The 25,728-nt window shown below is 36.5% G+C and overlaps 1 protein-coding gene across 7 annotated transcripts in view; it reads left to right on the top strand.

Moving 5' to 3' along the window:
- VPS13B (vacuolar protein sorting 13 homolog B) overlaps window positions 1-25,728 on the top strand; it is a 478,583-nt gene that overhangs the window by 305,861 nt on the left and 146,994 nt on the right. For all 7 annotated transcript variants that reach the window (XM_055800741.1, XM_055800742.1, XM_055800739.1 and 4 more), the window contains 3 exons: window positions 6,926-7,129; window positions 15,852-15,978; window positions 17,693-17,836. In XM_055800741.1, the coding sequence (XP_055656716.1) occupies window positions 6,926-7,129; window positions 15,852-15,978; window positions 17,693-17,836 (475 nt within the window). The remainder of the gene's footprint in view (window positions 1-6,925; window positions 7,130-15,851; window positions 15,979-17,692; window positions 17,837-25,728) is intronic.

Raw genomic sequence — 25,728 nt, 5'->3', positions numbered from 1 at the left:
CATCTAAATGCACAGCTGCAAACTTTAGCTTTGTTTCATTTTACACTTTTTTTTTTTTTTAGAGACTGAAATTCCTTTATAGTTTACCATACCTTACCGTCATAGGATCATTCAGACTGTTCCAGATACAGCTCTAGAAGGCAACTGTACTGCAGAAGTTCTTCAGCCTCTTTGTTGGCAATTATTCTACTAGAGCCTTTGGAACAAGGGGCTACTTTTAAATGTGGTCATCTCACAGGATATGTAGAGCATTTCCTGCCCGTAGGACTAGAGGAAGGAAGCACAGGGCCCAAATATTTGATGTGTGATCTACTGTAACTCCTTTCATGTGTTCAGTAGCTTTTATGTGATCAGTTCACTGCTACCAATCTTAACCTTGGTGTGGTCCTGTTCACTAAAATCTGACCTTCCCAAATGGTTAGCAAGTGGAATTATAGTATTACCCACCTGGCACCACCACTATAATTAATGGTAGTGAGGGGGTGTTGTGTTTTTTTTTTTCTCTGAATATATACCTACTGGGTTTCAAAGTAAAAATATTTAAATAGTTACAGAAATAGTATCTCAATTTTTAAATTACACTAGTTAATTTTTATAGGTATTTTTTTATTTTTGCATTCCTTTAGTATTGTATATCAGATGATTTTTCTGTGCAATTAATTATATTCCAAACATCATTTTGGCATTATGCCCTCAATATATATAAGTAAGCTGTTGAAGATGTTAATTTGTTTGCTCAGAGTCACATAATAAGCAAGTTTAGAGACAATAGGAATGAAACCTGCCTCTCCTGTTTTCCTTTGGTGTGTTCTAGCCTTACAGAGCAGGAAACTCTCCTGCAGGCCAGCCGGTCTCCCTAGTCCCAAACCTACTTGTGCACAGCCTATGAAGACCTGGACCTGACAGGCTTAAATCGTCTGTGTGTCCATGCATCCAGTTAGGTTTGTCACCTCGAACTCTGAGACAGCATCTTCTGTTCCTTTTGAGGGTATCAGCCACTGCAAAATGCTCACGAACCACTGAGCTCAGTTCCTTAGATTTCTTCTTCCATATGTTCAAAACTAAATATCTTCTCTTTTGCATTATGAATATATGCATTGCATAGGAAGAAAGGAAAGGTGGCTGTCATTGGGAGCTCCGTTCTGAGGAGCAGAGGGCCTGATATGCCAACCAGACCCAAAGCATAGGGAAGTCTGCTGCTTCCCTGGGGCCTGGGTAAGGGACGTTACTAGAAAACTCCCTTGTCTGGTACAGCCCTGTGATTACGATCCATTACTGGTCTTCCAAGTGGGCAGTGATGAAGTCCAAATGGCAAGTCTGAGGGCAATCGAGAGAGACATAGTGAAGATCATTTCTTTGATGACTTGTAAGTACTGAGTTCTATAATTTCTCCAATATGCTTGTTCTTGTGTTACCTAAAGATCTTCATAGCTACTTTGTCGATCGTCGTCTTTAGCTTTTTTACACTTATACCAGTTTCCTCTCTTCACCGTGATGTTCATCTGTAGATATACAGAATGAAAAAGGAACCAGGGCCCCCAGTCAGACATTTATCCAACATTAGTTTAAAATAGAGGTAAATTACCCATTATACTTGTATTTTTGCTTCACTATATCGATTGTTTCAAGCAGTCTAGCATAATCAAAAGAAATCTTTGTATATGTTTCAGTCTCTGCTTGTCTTTTTTTTTTTAACATACTGATTGCACAAGTAATTTCTCTGAGTTGATTTATGTCTATTCACAAAAGCTATAAACACTGCAAGTTGCTATAGGGTTAGAAGTATGACCATTAATGACTACAAAGTGTGTTCAGTTAGATTTCAATTAATAACTTCTTCTTTTGTGTTAGCAATGTGATGTATTTGTCCACTATATAGATGTTTAAGCGTGGTCAGTCATTCTTCTTTGGCTCATGGAGCTAGCACTGATGTTTTCTTTTTATAAGGGTCTTCAACATCTGAGGATGAACCATGGTACCTCAACCACTTTGACTCACAGGACACCTGCCATGTGTCTTCTGTAGATAAGGCTGATGTATCTGGCTGTACAGAACCCAACACAAGACTAATCAGGGAAAATGTAGTTTTCATTGTTAAACAAATTCCTGTAAAGATTAAATGTAACATTAAAATGAAAAGTGACATGAGTATAGACATACAAACAAAATAGTATCACTTGCTAAACAGTAAAGCGTTAAACAAGGGAGCCCTACTGTACGCAGTTTATACTTGTATTTAATAAAAATTTGCTGGTATCCAATTCAGAGTATGCTGCCGGCAAGCATGGATGTGGACAGTAGTTGAGTTCTGAGGCTGAGCTGGAGAGGGGGAGAAGGAACAGCTGCCAACAAAGCCAATTGTGTGTGGCATAGTTCCTGGGGAAAAGAGGCAGAAACAGTGAGAATTAAGAGTTTACTGCTGACCGCATTTGAGAGCCTGCTGTACTGACCGAGACTAAAATAAACTGCTTCTAACATCTTGGCAGTCATAAACCACTGTTGGTTAAACCACAAGTAAGTCTCCCTATGGACAGATGGCAGACTGGGGAAGCAAAGCTGAGGTTACCCTTGGGGGAAGATACAGAGCTTCCTTTTGGTGTTCCTCACAAATAGATGTTTTTAATCTCTCCAGACTTGGGCAAATTCAAGTCTTCCATCATGAGCTGTGATGCTACAGGATGTTTTTTATTCCTGTTCTAAGATCATGTCTGATGTCTGTGTATGTTCTGTGATGGTGGGGAGGTTCTGTTTCTCTCCCAGTGGTTCGAGTGTTAGTTGCCTTTCTTTGGAAGGCTGATTCCTCTCTGGGGTTTTACTCTACAGCAACTCAGCATTATCAAAGGCCAGTATTGTTACCATAGATCAGGGGTCCTCAAACTACGGCCCGCAGGCTGGATATGGCCCCCCAGGGTCCTCGATCTGGCCCCCGGTATTTACAGACCCCCCCGCCCCCCCCGCCGGGGGTTGGGGGGGGAAACCAAGCAGCCACAGATGACTGCCTGCCACTTCATCCGCACGCCAGCCCCCTGGTTAAACAGTTTGGGGACCCCTGCCATAGATGCTCTAGGTTTACCACATTTTTCTTCTGTGCCCTTCTTAACATCTACAGCATCTCACTCCAAATGGAGCTGTGGTGGATTGCTTCTGTAAGGAACAGTTGTTTCAGTTTCCCATGTTTGATATAACACATTTGATGGTGTTGTTGAGGAGAATACGTTAGGAAACTTCATTGAAATTAATTGGGGAAAATGCAGTTATGGAGCATTAGGTCATTGATAAATATTGCTGTGATTTCTGCACTTGTTCAGTCATGTCTCTTTCACAGTGATGGTTTTTCATGCTACATTTGGGCTGGGACCCCACAAACTTAAGCAAAAGAGAACGTGGTCCTCTTGGACAGGCCTCTTCTATCTATATCCTGGGCCAACATGGTGCCACTGGGTTTGCTCTTGTAGACTGTTTATATTGATCCAAGGTCTGTTTCCTTTTTGAATTAGAAGAGGAAGAATCCTTTACACCAGACAAAACCTTTAATAACTGGAATCTGGATAGGTTTGTTATCTCTGTACTTGAGAGGGGAAGTGAGTGCACACAGATCTAGTAAATGCTAACTGAAATTGCTGTTGTGTGTAAAGTCTGTGAATATCTCTTAATCATTACATAATGTATAGTATTTAAATGCTATTTTTTTGTCATGTTTTTTGTAGGTCTTGGGTGAGCTATAAGTGAATAGATACAACGTCTTTACAGTGGGTCTCAAAATTATGCGTATTCAGCAGCATGTAGTAACTGGTTCAACGTGACCTGTGTCTTATATAAGCACGTAAAAAGCCTGAGCCAGGCTAAGTCAATTTAAAAAAAGAAAAACATTAAAGCTGTGTTTCCTGTTACATGCTTATGGTCTTCTTTGGTTCTTTATGATCTTACTGTATTATTGGCCAACCATTGTATTCTACACCACCTGCCAAAGGGTTCAGATGGGATAGTGAAGTTGTTTTCAGAAAGGGGAAGCAATTAAAATCATAACTTATACAGTACATTTCAGCTGGTTAAACAGCTTTTATGCTACAGGTACAGAAATCATGAATTTGGCTTACTCTGTTTCTCTGATGTTACTTGCTACAAAGATTTTGAAAGCTGCAGAACTGAAAAGGCTGCACAGTTTGTACATAGCATGTATGCTTAAGATTAGGCCAATTTTGCCACAGTTTAACTTATTCTCATCCTTCTAGGAAGTATACAACTAACAAATGGGTATGCACTTAAGAAAATAGTTTATATGGAAAACCAGAAATGAGTGCTTATGTAAATGCCTCTGTGTATATAATTTATTTGGGAAAAGGCTATATTTTGATCTTTGTATAAATCTGGCAGGATATATTTTCTGAAAGTAATAACCAGCTTAGTTGAAACATCAAGGCATTAATAACTAATCTTCATATTTTGCATGTATGTGTAGAATCTGTGTTTCTTGAAATGGGTAATTATAGAAACATGATTTATTTGCTTCGATTTTAAAGGTGTGTCTAAAGGATCAGAGGAAGAGTTTTGTATTATATGTAGGAGCTTGTTAGCAGTAGAAACAGAATGAACATGCAGTTTTTATATCAGCGTGAAAGTGTTCGGCTGTGATATCCCAAAGCAGTACAAACATTATCCAGTCCTTGAGATTTTACAAAATTAATTGGATCAAATAAAAAAAGATCCAATATACAAATCTTATACCAGCAATGCAACGCACTAGTACCTTGGTCTGAATAGTATGTCTGCATATTTTGCTGCACCTAAAAATGTATGCCAGAGAGTGATTTCATTGGGTTTTGCATTTAAATAAGCAGATTCATCAGGGGAAGAAAGCCATTGCCACAACAGGAAGTTTCAGATTGGTATAATACAGTCACATTTTGCTCTAGGAATTTAGTTCATAAGGTCATGGTTGTGCTGAATGAGCCTAAGGAATATAGTGCTATATGCAACTTGATGCGAATTATCAAGCTGCTCATAAAAGATCAAATGAAAAATATTCTTTACTGTGAAGTGCACGAGAGAATTCATTATGCAGGTGAAATTAGTGTAATACTTTGTATTTTATATACTAATGTGGATTTCATATAATACAAAATTTGGTGCTTTATTTTCAGTAATATTTCACAAAACATATTCCAATATTTATTTGCATTAGACAAAGTATGTAAATAGACACTGGGTCATAGAATAATCTACTGTGGTTTTTTAAATTTAAAAAAAAGAAAAAAAAATACAGGAAAAAAACCCCAACAAAACACCAGAACTGCATTCATATTGATGAAATAATGCCTAGAAAGAATAATAAAAGACACAGTTGCTGTGGTTAGATCTCTCTGTGTATAAAGTTGACAAACACATTCTTGAGTTTTAAGAAACCACATTTAATTTTGAAATACCACTACTGACATAACAGTTTTTCAGTGTATTTCTGCTAAGCATTTGAGAAAATTACAGGGCTTCTGAACAGTGCCATCATACTGTCTCACTGGGCAGTTGCCTTCATCAAAACGGCTTTCCTGCCATTTACATGCCTCTGTGGGTAGATATGATTAATTACTTAATTTTCTTAATTGCTAGCATACTCCATTGGTGACAATGGCAATGGTATTAGCAGTTTCAGCTGTGTTTGGATTTGGGCAGCACTGGAATTGCACTTTTAAGATGGTTACATACTTTATATGTTGCATACCTATACTTACATATTGCATGCAGTGCATGCATCACAGGTTGAGATGTGCTGCTTTAATCCTTATTTTTGAATTATTAGCTTTAATGATTAAACAAACTGCAGAATTAAGTTCTCTGTGCAGACAGCAGTTGTATACTGAATAATGACTCCAGTATAAGACAACAACCTAAAATGGAACAGTAGATTGGATGGCATATGCAAATAAGAAGCTTAAGCTTCAACTCAATGTATGAAATCAATAAAGATAGACTACAATTCGATGTGATCACAGATTGAAAGCAAAAAAAAATAATATTTAAGGTCCCCATCCTCCCTTTACTGGCTTATTTTGAAAAACAATGATAAGTGCAATTGTGCATTTTTATTATAATATCAAATAAGCAGTGCACATATTGTTTGTGCACGCTATCTTGTTCCCAGTGTAGAAAGGGCAAGATAATTTTGTGGAAGATTTACTAGTGCTTATTAGCAGAAGACAAGTGGTAGTAGGAGACTCCTCTGATACTGGTCACCAGTAAAACCTAATGGTCTCAGCAGCCTCCACTCATCCAATAGCTCTTGAATGGTTTGTTGAAATTGGATGTCACTGCACTGTTTCCCAAGCTTAGCAGAATTTAGCAGAATGTGTAAGTAAAACGGTTCACTCAAAAATGCTTTTTTTCCTCACTTGTCAGAAGAATTCAAATAACAAAGCACAGTACTGAAATTCCATCTTAAAAAGATTGAGATGTTTTTCCCTCATTTTGGAACTTTTTATTTAATTTTTAATTTTCGATAAATTTTAACAGTGAAACAGTTGTCGCACAATAAATTTCTTCATAATACTGATATGTAGCTGTTCTTTTTGAGCACTTGAACGCGGCATCCTTTATCTGTTCAGTATATATGAATTAGTCCTGCTACCCCATAAGGGTGCTCATATGGATGTGATTGAAAGGGCAGTGAAGTCAATGGATTGATCTCATATTGACTTTGATGGATCTGGCTAAATTTTGGCATATATTTATTTATATATCTTCTATTGAATTCCATAGGAGAGAGGCAGTTGGATACTTACAAATATGTGGGCTTAAAATAATGCTTAGAAGTAATCAAGAATGGCAAAATTGCTATCTTAATTTTCTTAATTTTGTATGTCAATGTATATCTGATTGGTCTGACTTTGACCTTTGCGGCTGATTATTTTTTTTTTTTCCTTTGGCATTACAGGAGAGCACTGAATCTAGGAATACTTCGAGACCCTGGATCAGAGGTTGAAGACAGACAATATCAAATAGATCTTCAATCTATAAACATTGGTACTGCTCATTGGAATCAGTTGAAACCAGAGAAGGAAAATGGAAAAGGAGGGGTTTTGACAGAGAGTGAAAGAAATTCTCAAAATCCAGCACTTGAATGGAACATGGCCAGTAGGTAGGAAGTTTTCCTTTAACTTATTCTTTTCTAGATATACGTAGCACAAACACTGCAGATATCGTTTGCGGTATATCTGAATCAAACAATTCTGTATTGGTTTTGCTTTACATTACATGCCCATTTCCACAGAGTTCTGGATTATACATTTGAAATGTATATTACTATTATTGTTACACTGTAGTTGCTGTCTAGTTACTGTGTGCCTTTGTTTCCATTATAAGCTCTCTTCAGAGTGGCTTACTGTATGGCTGTAAAAATAACTCTGGGGCTGCAACTTCAGCTTGTCTGTCTACAAGCAATGGGATGGTTTGGAGGGTTGGTTTGTTTTTTGTTGTGTTTTTTGGGTGTTGGGTGGTTTTTTTAATTCTTTTGTTTGTATTTTTACAAAGCTTGACTAACACCACTTTAGACATTTCTAAGTTAGAGAACATTTCCTATTGGTTCTGAACTGTTTTTTGCACTTCTGTAACTAAAACCAGATGAATTTTGAGAATGAGATATTTCAGCTGAGTCTCCCTTATTGTGTATTGTACGATATGTGCAGGCAAAACCCTGCCCTCTAGTTAAACATGGTTGTAAGATAAAGCATGCATGCACTTTCATGGTGTTCTGAATGTTAAGGTTTTCCGATATAAAATAGAGGAGGTTTATTGGCAATTTCTGAAAACTTGACATTTTTATTTTTGTTTTAATATAGTTAAAATTCATACAGGTGGTTTAAAACTGAATTTTTCTAGGCTGTGTAGCAAAGTTCTGTTTTTCAAACTCACAGGAATAAGGTCTGATGGTCAAGAGCAAGCTTTCAAAAGTCATTTAGTGGATTTAGAATCATCTCTGCTAGAAAGATGCCTGTCCGCACGTCTATTTATTTATTTTCATTTAAGTTTCCTTTATGTCTAATTCATGTAAAAACAATCCAATTTTTTATGAAATGCATGCATAATTTTATGGTCCTTGAGATAAGATTCCTTCCTATCTGAATTGAGGGATGAGTTTCTAAAAGTGATATGGAAAAACAGGGAGAGTCATAACGAAAGTAGTGAAATATTGCTGGTTTAATTTAAAAAAAAAGGAAGATGAGAAGACACTCAGAGATTTTTCTGAAAGTCAGGCAAGCTGTACAAAAAGAAGCTATGTGAGGATGGCATGCAGACTGAGCTTTGTTAAGTGAAGTATTGATGAGAAATCATGAGAGCAAATAAGCTCTCTGGATGAGTGTGTGCAGGAAAAACGTGATCAAGAATAAATTCCAGTTTATCATTGAAAAACAGAGGGCAGGAAAAGCTGATCTAACCAAAGTAAGAAGTGACAGGAGTACTGATAAAAATCTGAACACAGTAGTAGTATCTGTTCCTCATTTATAAGTAGTACCAGTCCTTTCCTGTCTTTTAATGATTTATTTCTTTTTTGAACTAATAATTCCATAGACAATTTTTCTTTTACATTCTTAGCCTTGAAAAAATGTGTATGACCTTCTACTTGGGCCTTGATGTTGGGCAAGTTGCCCATGAAGTTCTTTCTTACAAGACAATGTAGGGCTGCTGGCATTTCTTGAAAGATAAGATGACATTAATTTCCAAAGGACTTCTGGCCAATTTGCAAATAAAGCTAAACAGCAAAACCAGCCACTGAGGAACTGGCTTTCTTCTTCATGCCCATTGGCGACTGAAACCATATTGGTAGCACGCTTTGGTCTGAGCTTTATGGTTATAGGTTTGGGTAGGAAATTTGGTGGGATTCCTGAAAAGCGATTAAGATAATAAGGGAAGCAGCTAGTACAGATAATCGGAGTTATCTCTCTCTCTGTCTCTCTCTGGGCACCCCCTGCTTGGACATTCTTCCTTCAGCAGAATATTATTAGAATATATTTGACAAATAAACATATATATTTTGAAATTGCTTTTGAGTGAATCTTCTGCTTGGGTTTTAATTTATATCAGTTGTAATTAAGTGCATTAGCTTTTCCTTTCTGGTAAGCAATACAGTATTTTAATTCCAGCTTGAATTTGTTTAAAGAGAAAGTTGGTATGAGTGTTTTCTTGTCCTTTTGACTTACAATTTTACAAGTTTACTACAGTTTTTTTACAGGATGTTTGCCATTTTGCTTTTTAGTTGGCAGTCTGTCTTGCCGCATCCGAATTTATTTTATGATCTGTGGAAATGGTGGGCTGAGAAGTGGAAGAACCTGCATTGAACTCTGCCATCCACTGAGATATTTCCAGCATGCATCAAGAGGGTGGCTGCATGGTGTTTTACATGGTGCTTAGTGTTTTCAGGGCGAAGTTTATCTTAAGATTTCCTGCAACTACCACAGAAGCTTTATTCTTTGACCTAGTTGTGACACTGTTTTCTTTTTTAATTCTTAGACATGTTTAACCTGGAACATAATGATTTTTTTTTTACTGAGTTATTTTAGGATTAATTTCTTTGTTTGGTTTTAATATACTAATGTTTGTTTTTACTTATGGTTTAGACCCAGTGCTATGGTTTATTAGGTTCACTGGGTTTTAAGATTCTATTTGGAGATCTCTCCTCATTTTTTAATTCTTAGGTGATATGTGGTACAGTATGGAATCCAACCTATATCCAAATATTTCATACATACTTTACAGGAAACTTCAGCATAGATACCAGCCATTCATTTTCCATTCCCATTTCTAAAAACATTGCTATATTTTTTAAAAAATAAACTGAAGCTATAAAAATTCTGGAGTAGATTATATTGTAATTTAGTTGACTGAGTCTTGTTTTAAAAATCAGCATCAAACTCCAATCACTGTAAATATAAGACCTATGGATACTGTACAAACAAATACTTGAAAGCTTTTGACGTAATTTGTCATCTAAAAGCTTTAACTCTCTACACAGAAAGTAAATCCTTCAAAATTTCTCACCACGTTTTCTGGAGTTCAGTATTTCTCAAGGGTCTGAATATTTTTCTTACTCTTTTCCACTGTATTTTGGAAAGCAAGCAGTCTTGCTTTGACACTAATTATTTAATATTTCAAGGTGTCTAGTGTAAAACTCTTCAAGATGGACTATTGTGAAGTGCCGGTTTGATGCCTCCTGTGCCTTGCAGGTCATCCCAAGCAGAATGGGGGAATTGGAGCACTCCAGTAGGGTGGGTGCCATCTCTCAAAAAAACCGTCCAAATGCTGTGCTGCGCTGAGGATCAGGGCTCATAACTCTTCCCATTATGAAATGTTTATACTTCACTGTAGATGTTATAAAAAGCTCCCTGATGGTGTAATATATAAAAAGAATACTGGAAACAGTCAGACAGTTCTAATAAGGTTATGTACAAATGAAACCTGTCCACATTTATTCCCTTTACCAAACAGCATGTGGGGAACTGGGAGTACTTAACCAAAAGAAGTTTTCTTGATTGAAAACTGCTTTTTCAGCTTGCAGATCTCCTCCTCCCTCTCCCTCCTCTCAATGGAAAAAACAACAGCCCTGAAGGAAATAAAGAAATATATCCTCTCTTGAGGCCTCGCCCCCGTCCCTGTGCAGTCCTTCTACAGCTCCCAGCAGCAACTTCTGCTTCCTGCAGCCTGAATAAACTCTGGTTTTTTTTTTTTTTTTAAAAAAAAAAACTAATTGAGCTTAAAAGCATTACTTCTCTGTGTGGTAATGAATTGAGTGTGGCAATATACTGCATTACAGTTTTGTCCTTGGCATACCACCATCTGGAACAGCTCTCTGCAACTCTCATTGAATACACCAGGGAGCCAATGATCTGTTGTACGAAACTGAACAAAATACCACTCTTGCTTTGCAAGGATCCTCAGAAAGGTTTCCTGCAGATTTTTCTTTGAATAGTTTTCATTTTCGTCCAGCTTGCCAAGTTTTAATAAGGAAGACCAGAAAAAAGTGATCTGTAGATTGATATATAGGGAAGTAGGGGCATTCCCTATGAATCTTTTGGAATAAAATGCAATACATTTGTATTCAGTCCTGTATTTTAGTCGTGCTTGTATTCATACTGTGTACTTGTACAAAGCCTTACTCAGTATGATGGAGTATGTTATTTTCTTTACTAATCCACTGCAAAGAAATGTTGCACGGCAGTCTTAATAAGATGAAAATTAGCTTTAGTGAGGCATAATTATATAACAATAGTAATTCTGTATGGCCAGATGGTGTAGGTTTGTTTGTTGTCTAATTTTCATTATTAGATAGCCCTAAAAATGTTGCTATGCTCTTTCACTGTCTCTTGATGTGTCTTTGCAATACCTCAGAGAGCTAAAAGGATGTGAACTCTTCTGTCCACTGGGAGATGGAGATCTGAGGCATGATGATGTCATTAGTAGTTATCCCAATACATTTTTGCATCAGGGATTAACTGATTTTATAACTACATGGGAAAGGGAAACCTGCAAGAGAAAAATCTTTCCTAAGTCCTAAGGTAGCATGCTAACCAACATAACATCTTCGGGTTTGCATGCCTCACACTACTAGAGAAACTCTTTGATTACGTGGCCTATTCTGTGCTAATACATGGGGGTTTTTGCTTTTGCAATTTGCAGAATTCTTTGTGAGGATTCATCTCTTTGTAGAGAGTAAACTTACATGGCATACATAAACTGCATACGTAAACTCTTTGATTGTCATTCATGTATTGAATGTATATGAGTTTCTCCCTGACCTATGTATTTTTTAAGTATATAAGGGCTCTAGATTCAGTATGGTATTATGAAGAAAAATACTATAAGGGGAACATTTCCAAGTTTCACATCTAAGTTATGTTTAGCTTTACTGGCCAGTATTTTCTGTTTGTTTCAATTAGTTTTTTCCATATAAGAAGGCCAAATTGCAGTCCTCCTTGTGCATTTTCACAGCTTATCCAGTCTAACATCATCACACCTCCTTAATTAGTGCAGCATCATCTCTTTGGCAGTCCTTCCTCCTTGTATAAGTTCAGCTGCTTCTGAATGGATGTAATCAGATACTGATGATTTGATTTGATGTAATCAAGTATTGTTGCTTTGATTACAAAATACTGTTCTTCACATTTTTTTTCTCTTTTTTTCCCAACAACATTTTTTGTCATATTATCCATTAGATATGTCTTTGCTTTCAAGGTACTTCCAGACTCCTATGTCTATCCCTTTCCCTTTACATGTCGTTTTTCATTTATTTTGACACATCCACGCTCACTGCTCATCAGACCTCATTGTACCAGTTACCAGGGCTGCCGCATTTAATTGTCAAAGTGCTTTCTTGCTCACTCTTAGGCTAACCTGTATGTTATAAAGACATTTCCTGTGATCATTCACAAAGTTATTGCAATGTCGTCTTCCAAATCCTTCAATATTTTTTTTTCCTGTTATACTGTAATATAAAAACTCATAAGACAGCTTTCAGGTTGCCACTGTACAGATATCATTATTGATGGGGCTGTTAGTTGTTCTCTTACTTCTTGGTCTGCAGGTGTGGTTTTTCTTATACTTACATTGTAAGCCTTTGAGGACAGAGACCATTTTTGTTCTGTGCTTTTACAGTGTGGATACATGGTCCATAACCAGAGTTCATATTATCGTGTAGATACAGCCCAAATTCAGCACTGAGTAAAAGGCACCTCCAGGCTTTATCACAGCTGCTTTGCTGCCTTGTTGCTTTGTATTAGCATATGGTCTTTCAAATGTGCTGTACTTTTAAGTGTAGATGATCAACTGCTTTAACATCTCTAAAAGTACTAGCTTTTCCTTTTTTTCCAAGACAAATATATAACAGATGCATAAATGAACCATGGAATGAATGTGCTGCAGACATAGAGCCATCATTACGCTCTTCACAATCAAGTTTTTTCATAAGCTCATGTGGCGTACACCTGTGTTAAGTTAACGCTGCACTTAGGTGCAGTGTGGAAGACTTAATAATTCAACGTGGAATTTGTTTCTTTGTTCCTTTTGTGCTCTTTCTCATATCCTCTCCCTTCATTATTTACTGTGCTCTGTTTGCCTTCTGTTTGTACTTACAATTATTTTGCTAATACTTGATTTGGCTGGGCTTCACATTCACCAACTAGAAATATGGAAAGTACTAAGTAGAGCAGGACAGGGATATCGTGTAAGGATGCTTTTTTAAAAAAAAAGATTAAAAAAAATCAGCAATGTATATTACCAAAAAAAGTACTCTAAGATGTGATGTACTAGGTATCTACTAGAATAGCATTTGAAAATGAAGAAATGGGAATATGTAAGAGCTGAAAAATAATTTGAACAATGATTGCAGAGAGCCAGTTGTGGGTTTGAGGTTCAACAAGTAACTTGCTTTTACAGCTCTTTCATGTATTGAAATCATACTTCCTAGCATTTTTATGCCCCTTCAGCTGGAAGTTTTCTAATGTATAGCTGTGTGTTCTTTCATAGTATTGTTCTGCTACTTAGGTCTTTCATTCTTCTCAAAAGCAAAGGCATTTCTGTCTCATCCTGTTGAGAAGGGGAAGTAGGAATTGGGTAGGAAGTCATCTGGTTTAAATTTAAAATGAAGGTGATGGCAGCGAGAGAAGCATTTGTAGAACTGGCAAAATCTAACACCCTTTTCTTAGTTGAAGATGTATGCTAACCACTGCTTTCTGGTTTGTGGATCTAATTAGACTAGTCTTGCTCTAAAAGTCATCATTAGATACCAGTGGAGCTACAGCTGACCAAAATGTTAGAGCTTTTAATGTAAGATGGTAGTTCTAACACTCATTAATTGGCTTGCTCTTAAGCATACCGCATACAGCTTATGGTAATGTGCAGCCTGCTCAGCAGTGTTTGTAAAGGTCAGCTGAAGCATAAGTTTTTTAGAGTTGAGCTCAGTAAATAGTAGCTCTGTGCTCTGTGGCATCTGCTGTTAACTTCCGTATACTCTTGCCCTAAATAAATTTAAAAGCTTTAAGGCCTACTGTCATCTGACAGTTTATATTCCCTTATAGATCGCCATGCTTTTAACATGTTTTGAGGACACAAGCAAATTTTTAGTAGAATTTGAAGCATCAAAATTGAAATAGTTTAAGCAGTAAGTTGTCATCTATGGATTTTGACTCTTTTGAAGCTGACTGAATTACAGTCATGTTATCTATTTGATTTCTTTTCAGCCTAACTCTTGGCCTACAAACCATCACATTTAAGATCTGTTTTTCAACAGAATCAGTTTCAGAACCATTACCTTTGCTAGGCTATGTATATAGATACCCATTCCTGAATCAAGAGATTTAATTACCTATTCCACATGCAGTCCAGAGGTTTCTGCATAGGCAGGCATATAACTATAGTGTTTAATGACATTAACATGGATAATTGTAGCTGATGGTAAGGACTAATTGTCTAATTGCATAGTTCATGTGTCTGGCTCACTTGTGTGATTTATGCTCATGTCCAAACTGCTGCATCTCTGTTACTTGAGATGGTGAGATAAAGGTAATACAGGGTTACCTAACAGACATGCAGATATATCTGTAGAGTTCTGCATAGATCTGCTTTCTTCTTCTGTATGGCAGTGTAGTTTGGTCTTTTTTTTTTTTTTTTTTATATCATGATAGATATTTGCATAATTTAGTGTATACTTTTAACGTGCATTTTTTCACAGTTGATAAATTTTTATTTTGTAAGCACAGGAAAATTTACCTTGGACCAATAACTTTTTGATAATTTTTAGAGTTCTCCTTCGTGAAATGCAGGTATTTAGCATTTCTATAAATGATGACAGGAAAAAGGAATTATTAACAAACTATCTGGATGGAAGGGTTCTCCCAGGAATTTGAACTGTATCCTCTTTTAGGGGCTGAACACCATCTTGATCTAATTACTTCCCCCCCCCCCCCGCCCCGATCAGAGGTTCTCAGATGGCATTTTGTGGCAATAGTTTATTTGACCTGACCCAGAGGATTCTGGCTATTTGGAATGTGTTGTCATAAGCTATTAGTGATCCATCTATAATAGTTGTGCCTCTAGGCTTAGTATTTGGTTAAAGGAAAAAAATAAAACACAAAAAACAAAACACTCAGATGGAAAACAAATGTAATTATCAAGTTTAATGGCACAAATATTCTTGGCAAGCAAACACTGATATTTAGATGGAAAGGTACCAACTAGGAACAACCAGTGACAGAAGCAGTGGAGGAAGACTGACATTACTCCATTTTCAAGGCATTTTAAACATCACTGACAATAGTTGTTATAAAGTTAATGTGCAATCCCTAGAGCTTCATGAGATTTGCTCTTTAATTTTCCATGTCTTTGATTTTTGTGTCAGTTATGTTGTGTGCAGAATTTTTTCACCACAGAGTTTCAATGCATTAATTCAAATATTATGCAAGCTTCAGGGCAGCTATTCATAAGGTGAAGGGCAAGTTTGAAAAATACCGATAATAAAGTTTTTTTTCTTTGCTCAAATGATTTTGTATAGTTTGTTAAACAGTAGAAGCAGCAATGTCAAATGGCCAACTTATCTACCTGAAGATGGGTTGAAGTCAAATATTTAGACATACATTTTCTGTGAAATGAAAGAAAAAATCTGCCATCAGGATTGGAATTAACATGATTTATAATGATGATATTTCATGCTTATTGAGTTAGCAATGAAATGCCAAACTGGTATTGAAGCAGTTTTATGCTACATGCTGGATGTAGAGAAGAATATGAGAATTTTTTGTACCTCAACAATTTATAATGTCATCTCATCTTTTCTTTTCTTTTCTTTTCTTTTTTTTTTTTTTTTTTTTTTTTAGCATAAGGAGGCAACAGGAAAGGAGAGCAATTTTAACTCCAATTTTAACTGATTTCACAGTTCGAATAACTGCAGCTCCTGCAATTATTTTTACAAAAATTGACACTACAGAGAATTTACACCCAGAGGTTAGTATAAAATGTGAACACACATAGCATAACTTTTAATATGTGGATAATCTTAATATTTTACTCTTCCACCAGTTGAAATGTCCAGTTGTGTTTCCAAATACAAAGATCGCCAACTGAAAAGAAAAAATAAATAAATGTTTTAGTCACTAGTGAAATGTTCTTCCTCTGCTGGAGAAAGCATTTGTGTATAGTATTTGATATTAAAGGCAGCCTGTCCAGAGGTAGATAAGCCTGTTTGCAATTCAGAAAATGGGAATCCTTTAATGATTTCCAGCAATATTTTTAAAAGATTTGTGATGGAAAGGTGTTGAGAAGAGGTGCTATAGTACAGCGTTACAAAACATTGTATTCACAAGCTTCTCATAAAGCCTGAAAAAGCAATCTATACACTATCTATAAGAAGAAAATTGAACTGGGTTCTTTTAGCAAGATTTTCAAGCCACAGAATGCCACAGAGCATCCATTCCCAAACCATTACTGTGAGTACTTCAAGGTACTCCAGATTTAACAATCACTTTTAGCAGTCTGTTAATGATTGGTCTGTGAAGCATTTACACAGAAAAGGTATTGGCTTCCTTTTTGGCATTAGTTTGTAGCTCAAGAATTTAAAACATTTTATGTGGGAGAAATATCAGAAAGGTTTTTTTCAGCTCACAAGGAGTATTTCTTATAATGGCTACCTTCTGGGAAGAGCAAAACTGATACAGGAGTGTGAATGGTTATTAGGTATGTGTTGCATTGCGATGTGCAGTAGGTGTATATTGTTGGAAAAAAATAGCTAATGGGTATAGAAAGAAAAAATTGACAACTTCATATTTTGTGTAAAAGATCATCACAAGGGCAGATGGAAAATTTTTTAATGTATAAAAGACAGAAAGCTTAGTAGGTGGCTAAGATGCGTAGAAGTTATTAAATTAAAACAAAAACAAAAACAAACCAAAAAAAACCCCACACAACCTCTGAGCTTTACTAATGCTTCTGTTCAAAAATGTCAGTGTTTTCTGTACATGTTCCATGGATGACATTCCCCGATGAAGGGAGAGGTCTAGTTTAGACTATGAAGAGCTTGAATGTTGTGCAACCTTCTCATGAGAAGGGGCAGTACTTTTAATTATTAAGCAAATTTACTGCATTATTTTTTTTCATCTCTTTATTGCTTGCCAACAAGTAATTCTGTCCTAGATAACACCAGTAAAACAGTGGCCATCCACCCAGCTTTGCCAAGGTATTAACAATGCTTTACAGGCAAAGAGAAATCAATTAAGTTGGTTATCAGTGAGTTCCAATACATGATTTCATTGTAAGTCAAGCAGAGTTTACGTTTAACAAAAAAAAAAAAAAAAAAAAAAAAAAAGTACATCCTTTTCTTGGAAGGAAAGAATTGGAGTAATTGCCAAGGAAATTAAAAAAATATATAAATCTAACAGTCCACTGTTTGATACTACCAAGAGATGGAAACAAGACCTCACTCAGGAGATGCTTTTCTTGCAAAATTTGTCTTAGTAATTATGCTGTTGAAAGTAAATGAAAGAATAAGCCACATCCTTGTTTAGAAGCCTGATACACCACTTTCTCCCAAAAAGACTGAATTAATACTATATACGATGTTGAAGCATTGACTACAGCAGAGAATCACAATACAGTTATATAGAAGCTAAAAATTATTTCCCCAGTAGCTGTTATCTAGTATTTTCCCTTAATTTCTCCACAGGAAATCTTGGTATGTGGTCATTCTTTGGAGGTGAATGTGACAACAAACTTGGATTTCTTTCTCAATGTAGCTCAAGTACAACTTCTTCAGCAGCTGGTACAAGCCAATATGGTTGGACTGGAACCTTCCAGTAGCACTACCGAGGTAGGTTTTTGCTTGGTGTGCAGCTGTTTGGGTTTTTTTTAGTGTACCATAGCTCTGATCATGGGTTTGTATCGTTTAGACAAAATTATATAGGTAAATTAAATACATGTTTTATTATTGTTTGGTAGGTTAGCTTTAAAATGCATTCTAGTGTTGCTCTAACAATACGATTAGTGTTATTTTAACAAGATTATTTTTCAGTAAATTAGATTAAAGTGGTTCTGCAACAATCATATGTACAAGGAGATTTATCTTACGTAAACGATGAAGTAAATCAGTTTTGAAGTAGTTTTTTGAGGTGGTTTTGCCATTTGACTTTACCTTTCATTGAAGCTTTGGCATCTTTTTTGAGTTCACATACTACGCTATGCTTCACTAAAGCCAGTAAACACTTTCTCTGTGCCTGGTGAACATTACTCACATTAACTGTCTTCACTCAATTCCATAAGATTCAATCCACCTCTGAATATTCTCATATTTCTTCAGTAAGAATGATGATAGGTACATCATCAAAGGTCCTTCATCTTCTGAACAATTAATCTCATATTTTTTCTGTGATCTTACAGTGTTCAGCAACTATCTCTTGACTGTGTCATTCTTTATTTTTGGAAGTTGATAGCTCAGTTTACATCGAAGGCTAGTCACTGACTGTGACAGACTTGTAAATTTAAATTATTAAACTGCTGAGCTGTTACAAAAAAAGGTAGGGGGAAAGAAAGTGAAAAATTTTCCCTAAGAACAAAATATGTATTTCTTATCTTCAGAACCAGGAATCTAGTAAGGCTGACAGCATCTTTAACACAGTAGCAGCTATTGTGTGACAAGGCACTAATTCCACTAGAATGGCTATTGGACCTATTGAGAAATCTTCATAAGTAAGAAAAAGAGTTAGGCAAAAAGTGAAAGAGCAAGTCACAATCAACTATTCCTTTCATAGAATCTGGCTAATGGGAGACCTGAAGAAACTGTTTCCCTTCCTTTCCTGGATCTCACAGATTCAGCATGCATGTGAATCTGGATGCAAGTGAGGAATGCTCTAGAACAGCCAAACTACTTATATTCCTTTCTGCTCACCCTGTAAAAAAAAAAAAAAAAAAAACCAACAGAATTTGTTTGTATCTGCTAATCTAGGGATCACATCACCCCCAACTCCTTTATCCCTTCCCAAGGATAGAGACAAATTAAGGGCGTCGTTTCATTACCATGCTGAAACACGGAAGATGTTGAAAAGAAATGCAGTGTATCTTTCTTTTCTTTGGATACTTTGCAGACCCAGGGCTTCTTTTGGAGATGAAATATAAATAAATAAGTATGGGAATATCTTCAATAAATAATTTGTGGAGCACTTATGGAGCACTGTTTTCCCGTTGTCAGTGGAATGGATAGAATCAGGAGATTTGAATGGGTGCCAAGTATTTTAATTTTGAGTTGGCACTGTGCGGAAGTGCTGCATGTGGACTGTACAAACTTAAAAGTAATTTACTACATCATTTCAGAAAGCTTTTTGTTGATTGCATCCCAAGATACCTATTTGTTCTTCATTGGTATCTCCCTTGCATTATTGAGATCTCCTGTGATGAGTAATGGAGTAATTTCTGGTTCAAGGTTATGTTTGCCTTCTCTTTAAGCTGTAGAACTATATCTTGATTTACTGAAAATGTAGAAGCCAATAGCTGGTTACTTTTTGTCCAGTTCTTTCTTCAGTGTTCTGTAATCTCCTGTGCCTGTATGAAGTCAACCCACCCTCTAATATATGCACATTTATTATTAACCTCATGTTTCTCCTTTAGTCAACAGAGAGAAACGTAATACACTGATTGATGCTTCTGTTTTCATCTCAATGAATGAAGCCTGAAGCCTGTACGTGGCAGCTTCACACCTGCTAATTTCATTGAAAGAATCAAAGCATAATTTAGTTTGGAAGACACCTCTGGAAGCCATTCTTTTGCTGAAAAGAACACTGCTGTCAAAGTTGGGTCAGGTTTTTCAGCACACTGTTCAGTCAAATCTTTATCTTTAGGGAAGGAGGTTGCACTACCACTCTGGGTAATTGTCCTTTGATAACAAGCCTTGCTTTGGCAAATTTTTGTCTTTATATTAATTCAGAATTTTATTTAGTAGAACTTTTAACCATTGCCTTTTAGCATTTCACTATACATCTCCAAGAACAGTCTGACTTAATCTTCTTCATAACCCTGCTTTAGGTAACTGGAAACAGCATTTTGAAACCCTACCACCATCCTTAGCGGTCTCTTTTTTCTATCTGAACAAACCTAGTGCTGTCACCCTCCTCATAAATTGTCATAAATCATAAAACCTGTGAACTCTTTTGATGATCCTCTGCACACTCAGTTTTGTCAATATTTTTTCTACTCTTGAGCTCAGAGCTAGAGCGTATTCTAGATGTGGACACACAAGTATCTAATAAAAGGAAATTATCTCGCTTCTAATCTGCTGGCTATGCTGGTACTAACAGTGCCCAAATGCTGCCCAGTAACTACTTAGACTTCAACCCTACAGGGGCGTGCAGCTATCACTTGTTCAATTTGTTGTCCACCAGGACCCTTGGGTTCTTTTCTGCAAAGTTACTCTGTAGCAGTTGGCCTCCAGCCTGTATTTAGTTCGGGATTTTTCTATCTCATGTGCAGGACTTTGCGTTAAACTTTAACCTTCATGAGGTTTCTGTTAAACCATTCTCCCATTTTGTCAATGTCCCTTTGAATGGCAACCCAACAACCCCTCAATGTATCAGCTCCCCTCAGTCTGGCATCACCTATTTCTTTGGGTAGGTTTTGTATCATTGCCCAGGTCTTTAATAAAGACATTAAACATGATCAGACCTTGAGGAATGTCACTGTGTAACTAGAGTTCAGCTACACTTTGGAACAGTGGCCATTACTCTCTGATTTTAGTGGTCCAGCGTGGGTTTTACCCATCTTCAGTCCATGCATTCAGTTCACACGTAACCGTTCGGACACAAGTCTGCAGTGGAAAAATCTGTCTAAACTTTCTGAAGGTCAAAGCAGAGGTCATCCAATTCTCTATCCACAGAATCAATCATCTCATCATAGGAGGCAACCAGATTGTGGTAAGGCAGAATTTGCCATTTGGTAAATCCATGTTGTTTGTTTCCAGAAACTTTTTTAGCCTTCAAATGCCTGGAATTCGCTTCAAATGTGAAAATGGGTTCTGCCACCTTCCTAGAGACTACAATGAGGCTGTCTATCAAGAAGTTCCTTGTATTCTCATCCTTGCTTTTTTTGAAGATGGTCATGATATTTACTGTTTTCCAGATATTAAAGACTCACAGACAACATGTCTGTTCACACAATAAGGAGAATCCCAGCAGTGGCACTAGCCAGTTCCTCAAACACCTTTGGATGTGTTCTGTCTGATATTTTAAGAGAAAAATGGAAGTTAGGAAGCCTTCAAAGGCTTTCCTAACATATTGCAAATTACCTAGGCTGTTATGCAGGTCATAGTGATACACAGAATCTGTGCTCTGTATCTTCTGCTGCAGTGTTCCTCTTGCATTTACTTTCAACACAGTCTTATCCAGCAAGATGATTTATAGAAAGTAGATTTAAGATCTCTTTTTCCCCACAGTGCCTATTTGCTTTGCAGACTTAGAGCTTCTTATTTGATAGCATTTGAGGATTTTCACCAGTATTTCTATTAGATGCTTAAGCATGATTAGCAGAAGAATAGGAAATAAAAAAAAAAGAAACTATATTCCCCATGGGAAAGTACAAAATGAAATGGAGAAGCCAAGACAGTTTGCATTTCCAAATCAGAATATATGAAACCTGTCTTCCAGACCTGCCCCAAGATAGCATGGCTGTGATTATTTTTTTTTTAATTGAAAGGAATAGAGCATTTTTTAATAAATATTATTTTGTTATTTGTACATTAATTTACACTATTGTTTGTATTAAGTACTTGTTCAGTTATTTTCAAGGGTATTCAGAACCTATAAACATACAATGCTTCTCTTCAGGGACTCATGAATGAATGAGTAACCACACAGTAAACAAAAGTATGTAAAAACAGTGCACACAGGCATTCTCTGAATAGGAACAGGGATAAAGGAATGCTTTGAATTTCTTGAGATAACTGACTGTAAGTGAAGTTTGGTTTTATTGATAGTTATTCCTTCTTATAGAATAATGAAAAGATTGAGATACATTCTTGTCAAAGATTTTGTTGAGTATCTGTCAAAAAAATGTAGTTATGTACTGAAAAATGAACTGTAACAGAAGCTGTAGGGCTCAAGAGTTGCTTAAAATAGGAAGAGGGCACAAATGGTAAGTTCTTCACCTGTCTGTTAGGCATTGGTGCCACTTTAAAGACACTGCAGATGAGATATTGAAAGAACTTTTAGGAATGCATTTGAATTTTTACAACTCTGACCACTGACTACTGAAAGTGGCAAAAACCTCTTGTTTCTGAAGGTGTCCATTTCGCCTCTTTAAAGAAAAAACAATCCAGCATATAGACTACATCGTTCAGACGTAGTGAAAAGGTTTAGGGAAATTTAAGTTCTGAAGGGACTTTTGAGCACTAAGGCTGGGAGGCAAAAGAAAAGTTGGATGGGAACTCAGGTTATGGATAGAATTTCATATGACAGTGACTAAAGGCAATGAGTCTGTTTCACTTTCCTTTAGGTACTTCCACTATTACTGATTAAGATAATAATCTAGATTGTGTATCTTTCTTGCAGGCAAGCTGTTCAACCACATTTAAACATGTGGTGTTTAACCTGTTTTCAGGAAGCTGTTTTTACAGTATGAGGCCTTACTTAAAGGAAAAGTCAGTAGTGATGAATTGTATATTCATCTTGTATTTGTTTCCTCTTAAAGTCTGTCCAAATACAGTTATGCATATGTATATAGTTACAGTTGAATTGGTTTTAGCATACAAAGCTTAAGGTAGGATAGAATCATGGAATAATTTACATTGGAAGGAACCTACAGAGTTCATACAGTCCAGGCCTCTGCTTACAGCAGGCCTAATTAGATCAGGTTGCTCTAGGGCTTCAATCAAGTCTTGAATACCTCCAAAGAGAGAAATTACACAACCTCTCTGGGCAGCCTACTTGACCACCCAAATGTGTTTTTTTTTAAAAAAAAAATCTTAAAAATCCTAATATCTAATTGGAGTTTCTTGTGTTCACACTTGTGTCCATTGCCTGTCATCCTATTACCAGGCACCTCTGAGAAAAGTCTGGCACTGTCTTCTCTATGGGTTGCAATCAGGTAGTTGTATACATGCCCATGGGTGCTGTCTGATTAAACTTTTTATCATCTTCTGATGTTGCTGTCTTAATCTTGCAACCATATCAGTGCCCTTTGTTGAACTCAGTTGATATTTTTTTCTTGTCCTGTGAGAACCAAAAGTGGACACAATATTCCCTATGTCATCTCACAAGTGCTGAGTAATCAAGGCAGTAATCACTTCCCTCAGTCTACTGACCATGCTTCTGCCAATAAGGTCCAAGATGCTGCTGGCCACCTTTGCTGCCCAGACCCATCACTGGCTTCTGTCCACCGGGACTGCTTTGTAACCAGCTTGCGTCATTGCTGAGAATCCTCCTTCCTACATACAGGACTTCACATTTGTCATCATTTAACATCCTAAGGTTCCTGTTTGATGCATTCATCTACCTGTCTAGGTCCATGTGGATAGCAGCACTGCCCGTGCATATATTCACTGCTTCCCATTAATCAATACTCTCTGAGCTCAGTCTTTCAACTAGTTTTATATCCATTGGGTAGTTAACCCATCCAGACTGTAATGTCCAGACTTAGATACAAGAATATTGTGGAAGTGTTAAAAGCCTTGCTGAAGCTGAGCTAAATGACATCCGCAGCTCTACCCTAGTCCACAGATCCAGCCATTTTATTATAGAAGATAATCTGATAGGTATCTGCTTTGTGGATTCCAACAAAGGGCAAAGCACATCAGTCAGGCTTTGCTTTGTTCATCTTAGTTTTGTCACTTAGCTGTGTTCATCTTCTTTGATACTTTGCAATGCTTTGCATTTTTTCAGAGCAAATAGTTTCTACTGCTTCAGTAAATGTCCGAGTGAAATAGGTGAATATATAAAGCTCATCTCTTTTTCTGCTTCTCTCTAGCACTCTTTCTGTAGGCCTCCCTGCTGATTCTTTGTCCAGCAAGGTGAGCACTCAAGGGTCGCAGCTGTGTGGGCTGATGACAGCTCTTCCAGCAAGCAGCCCTTTGAAGCTAACCAGTATTCCAAAGAAAGACAACGAAATATTTTGGTATTCTGGGTATGATTTATGGGGCAGGGAATGGATCACAAGAGTCAAATGCGTACACCTTGGCGGCAAGATTAATGTTTTGGAGCTGTGAAGCCACAAATATTTAAGAAGTGCAGACATCAAGGATGAGAGAGAATCGTATAGAGTTGTATAAAGAATTATAGAGATATACAAAGAGTTATATAATTGAAATGAAAGAAGACATTATTCAAGTTTGGATGTGGGGAAAATCTTATTTGGTGTAGAACATTGCCAAGGGACATGACAAAAAGATGTTGAGGTGGCATCATTTCACTGATTTTTTTCGTATCAGAAGAGTACCTGATGTGGTTTTATGATTTAAGTGGTTCTAATGTTATTTTCTCTAAGTAATCATAACAGCCCCCTATTGTTTCCGAATTTGTGTGATTTTAAGTTCAGTAAATTCTATTCATCTGCCTTGGATTTCAAAAAATAAGCCACACTTTGTTAAAATGGCAAAAAATTAGTGAACTCCATTCTCTGAAGCCTAAAAATCATTAAGCAGGTAAATCTCTTTTTATTAGATAAAAAGATAAAAGGCGGAACTTCAGTGTATTAAGACTGCCTAGGGCATGTGGATTTACCAACAGTAAATAGTTTTGGTTTTCATTAATATCAAGTAATCATCATATTAAGTCTGCTTTAAAAATAACCATATATAAAGAATTACACATGGCTATTTTTGAAACCAGTGTTTTCAAACTAGTTTACATATTTATACTTTTTAACAAAATAAAAAACATATTTAAAGGGGGCAGGGATGAACCACATTATTAAGAAAGCCAGAGATGGGGATGCTCTTTGATCTATGTATGTATTCTGTCCAGTATCCCACAGAAAAAAACCCACTCTTGAGTCATAAAGCTAATATAACATTCTTTCCTTCTGTCAGTCTCCTGACTCCTCTGTTTCTTCTCTGTCTCCTACAGTCTACTTTGTTTCAGAAATCCACACATTAAGTGTCTTAACTTCCAGTAATCTTGACCTGACTCAGGATACTCATATGCAGTCCTCCAGTCTTTTCATTCTGCAGAGTTGCTCTGGTTTAGAAATCAAGTGATAAAAGCAAGGATAAATGTGGTTTTGTCTTCTGAAATTATTTGAAGACTTGTCCTGTTTCTCACACAGAAACAAAAATCCTTTGTAATATCATGATACCGTCTCCAGTTTTTTTTCCTGAATTTAAAAGAACCAGATCTGAAGATTTTCTTTGTTACCTTATAGTTTCACTGGCAGATTTCTTTTGTTCAAAATCTGTTGGGTTTTTCCTGGGTCATCTTTTGAAAAAGATGGCATACTTACTCCTTTTGTACCATAATATCCTGGGGCTTGGGTTTTTTTGTTTAAGTGTAGAAAGCACCACTATAAATTTCTAGCTTGGTCTTCTTGTTTTTGTAAGTACCTTACATTTTCATGAATATTTCCTGCAACAAATTCATCAGTATTTTTAACTTACTGCACAGAATGTAAAAAGGACTTAATACGAAGATTTCACACCCATTACTAGACAAATATGATTGACATGACTAGGTAAATATAGTTGATATTTAAGGCACGTGATACAGTAATTGCCATAGTGGCTTGAACTGA

This window comes from Falco peregrinus, chromosome 3, assembly GCF_023634155.1.
Source record: "Falco peregrinus isolate bFalPer1 chromosome 3, bFalPer1.pri, whole genome shotgun sequence".
In the NCBI taxonomy this organism is placed as follows: Eukaryota; Metazoa; Chordata; class Aves; order Falconiformes; family Falconidae; genus Falco; species Falco peregrinus.
Note: the sequence above shows the minus strand (reverse complement) of the source record. Positions and strands in the feature narration are given on the sequence as shown.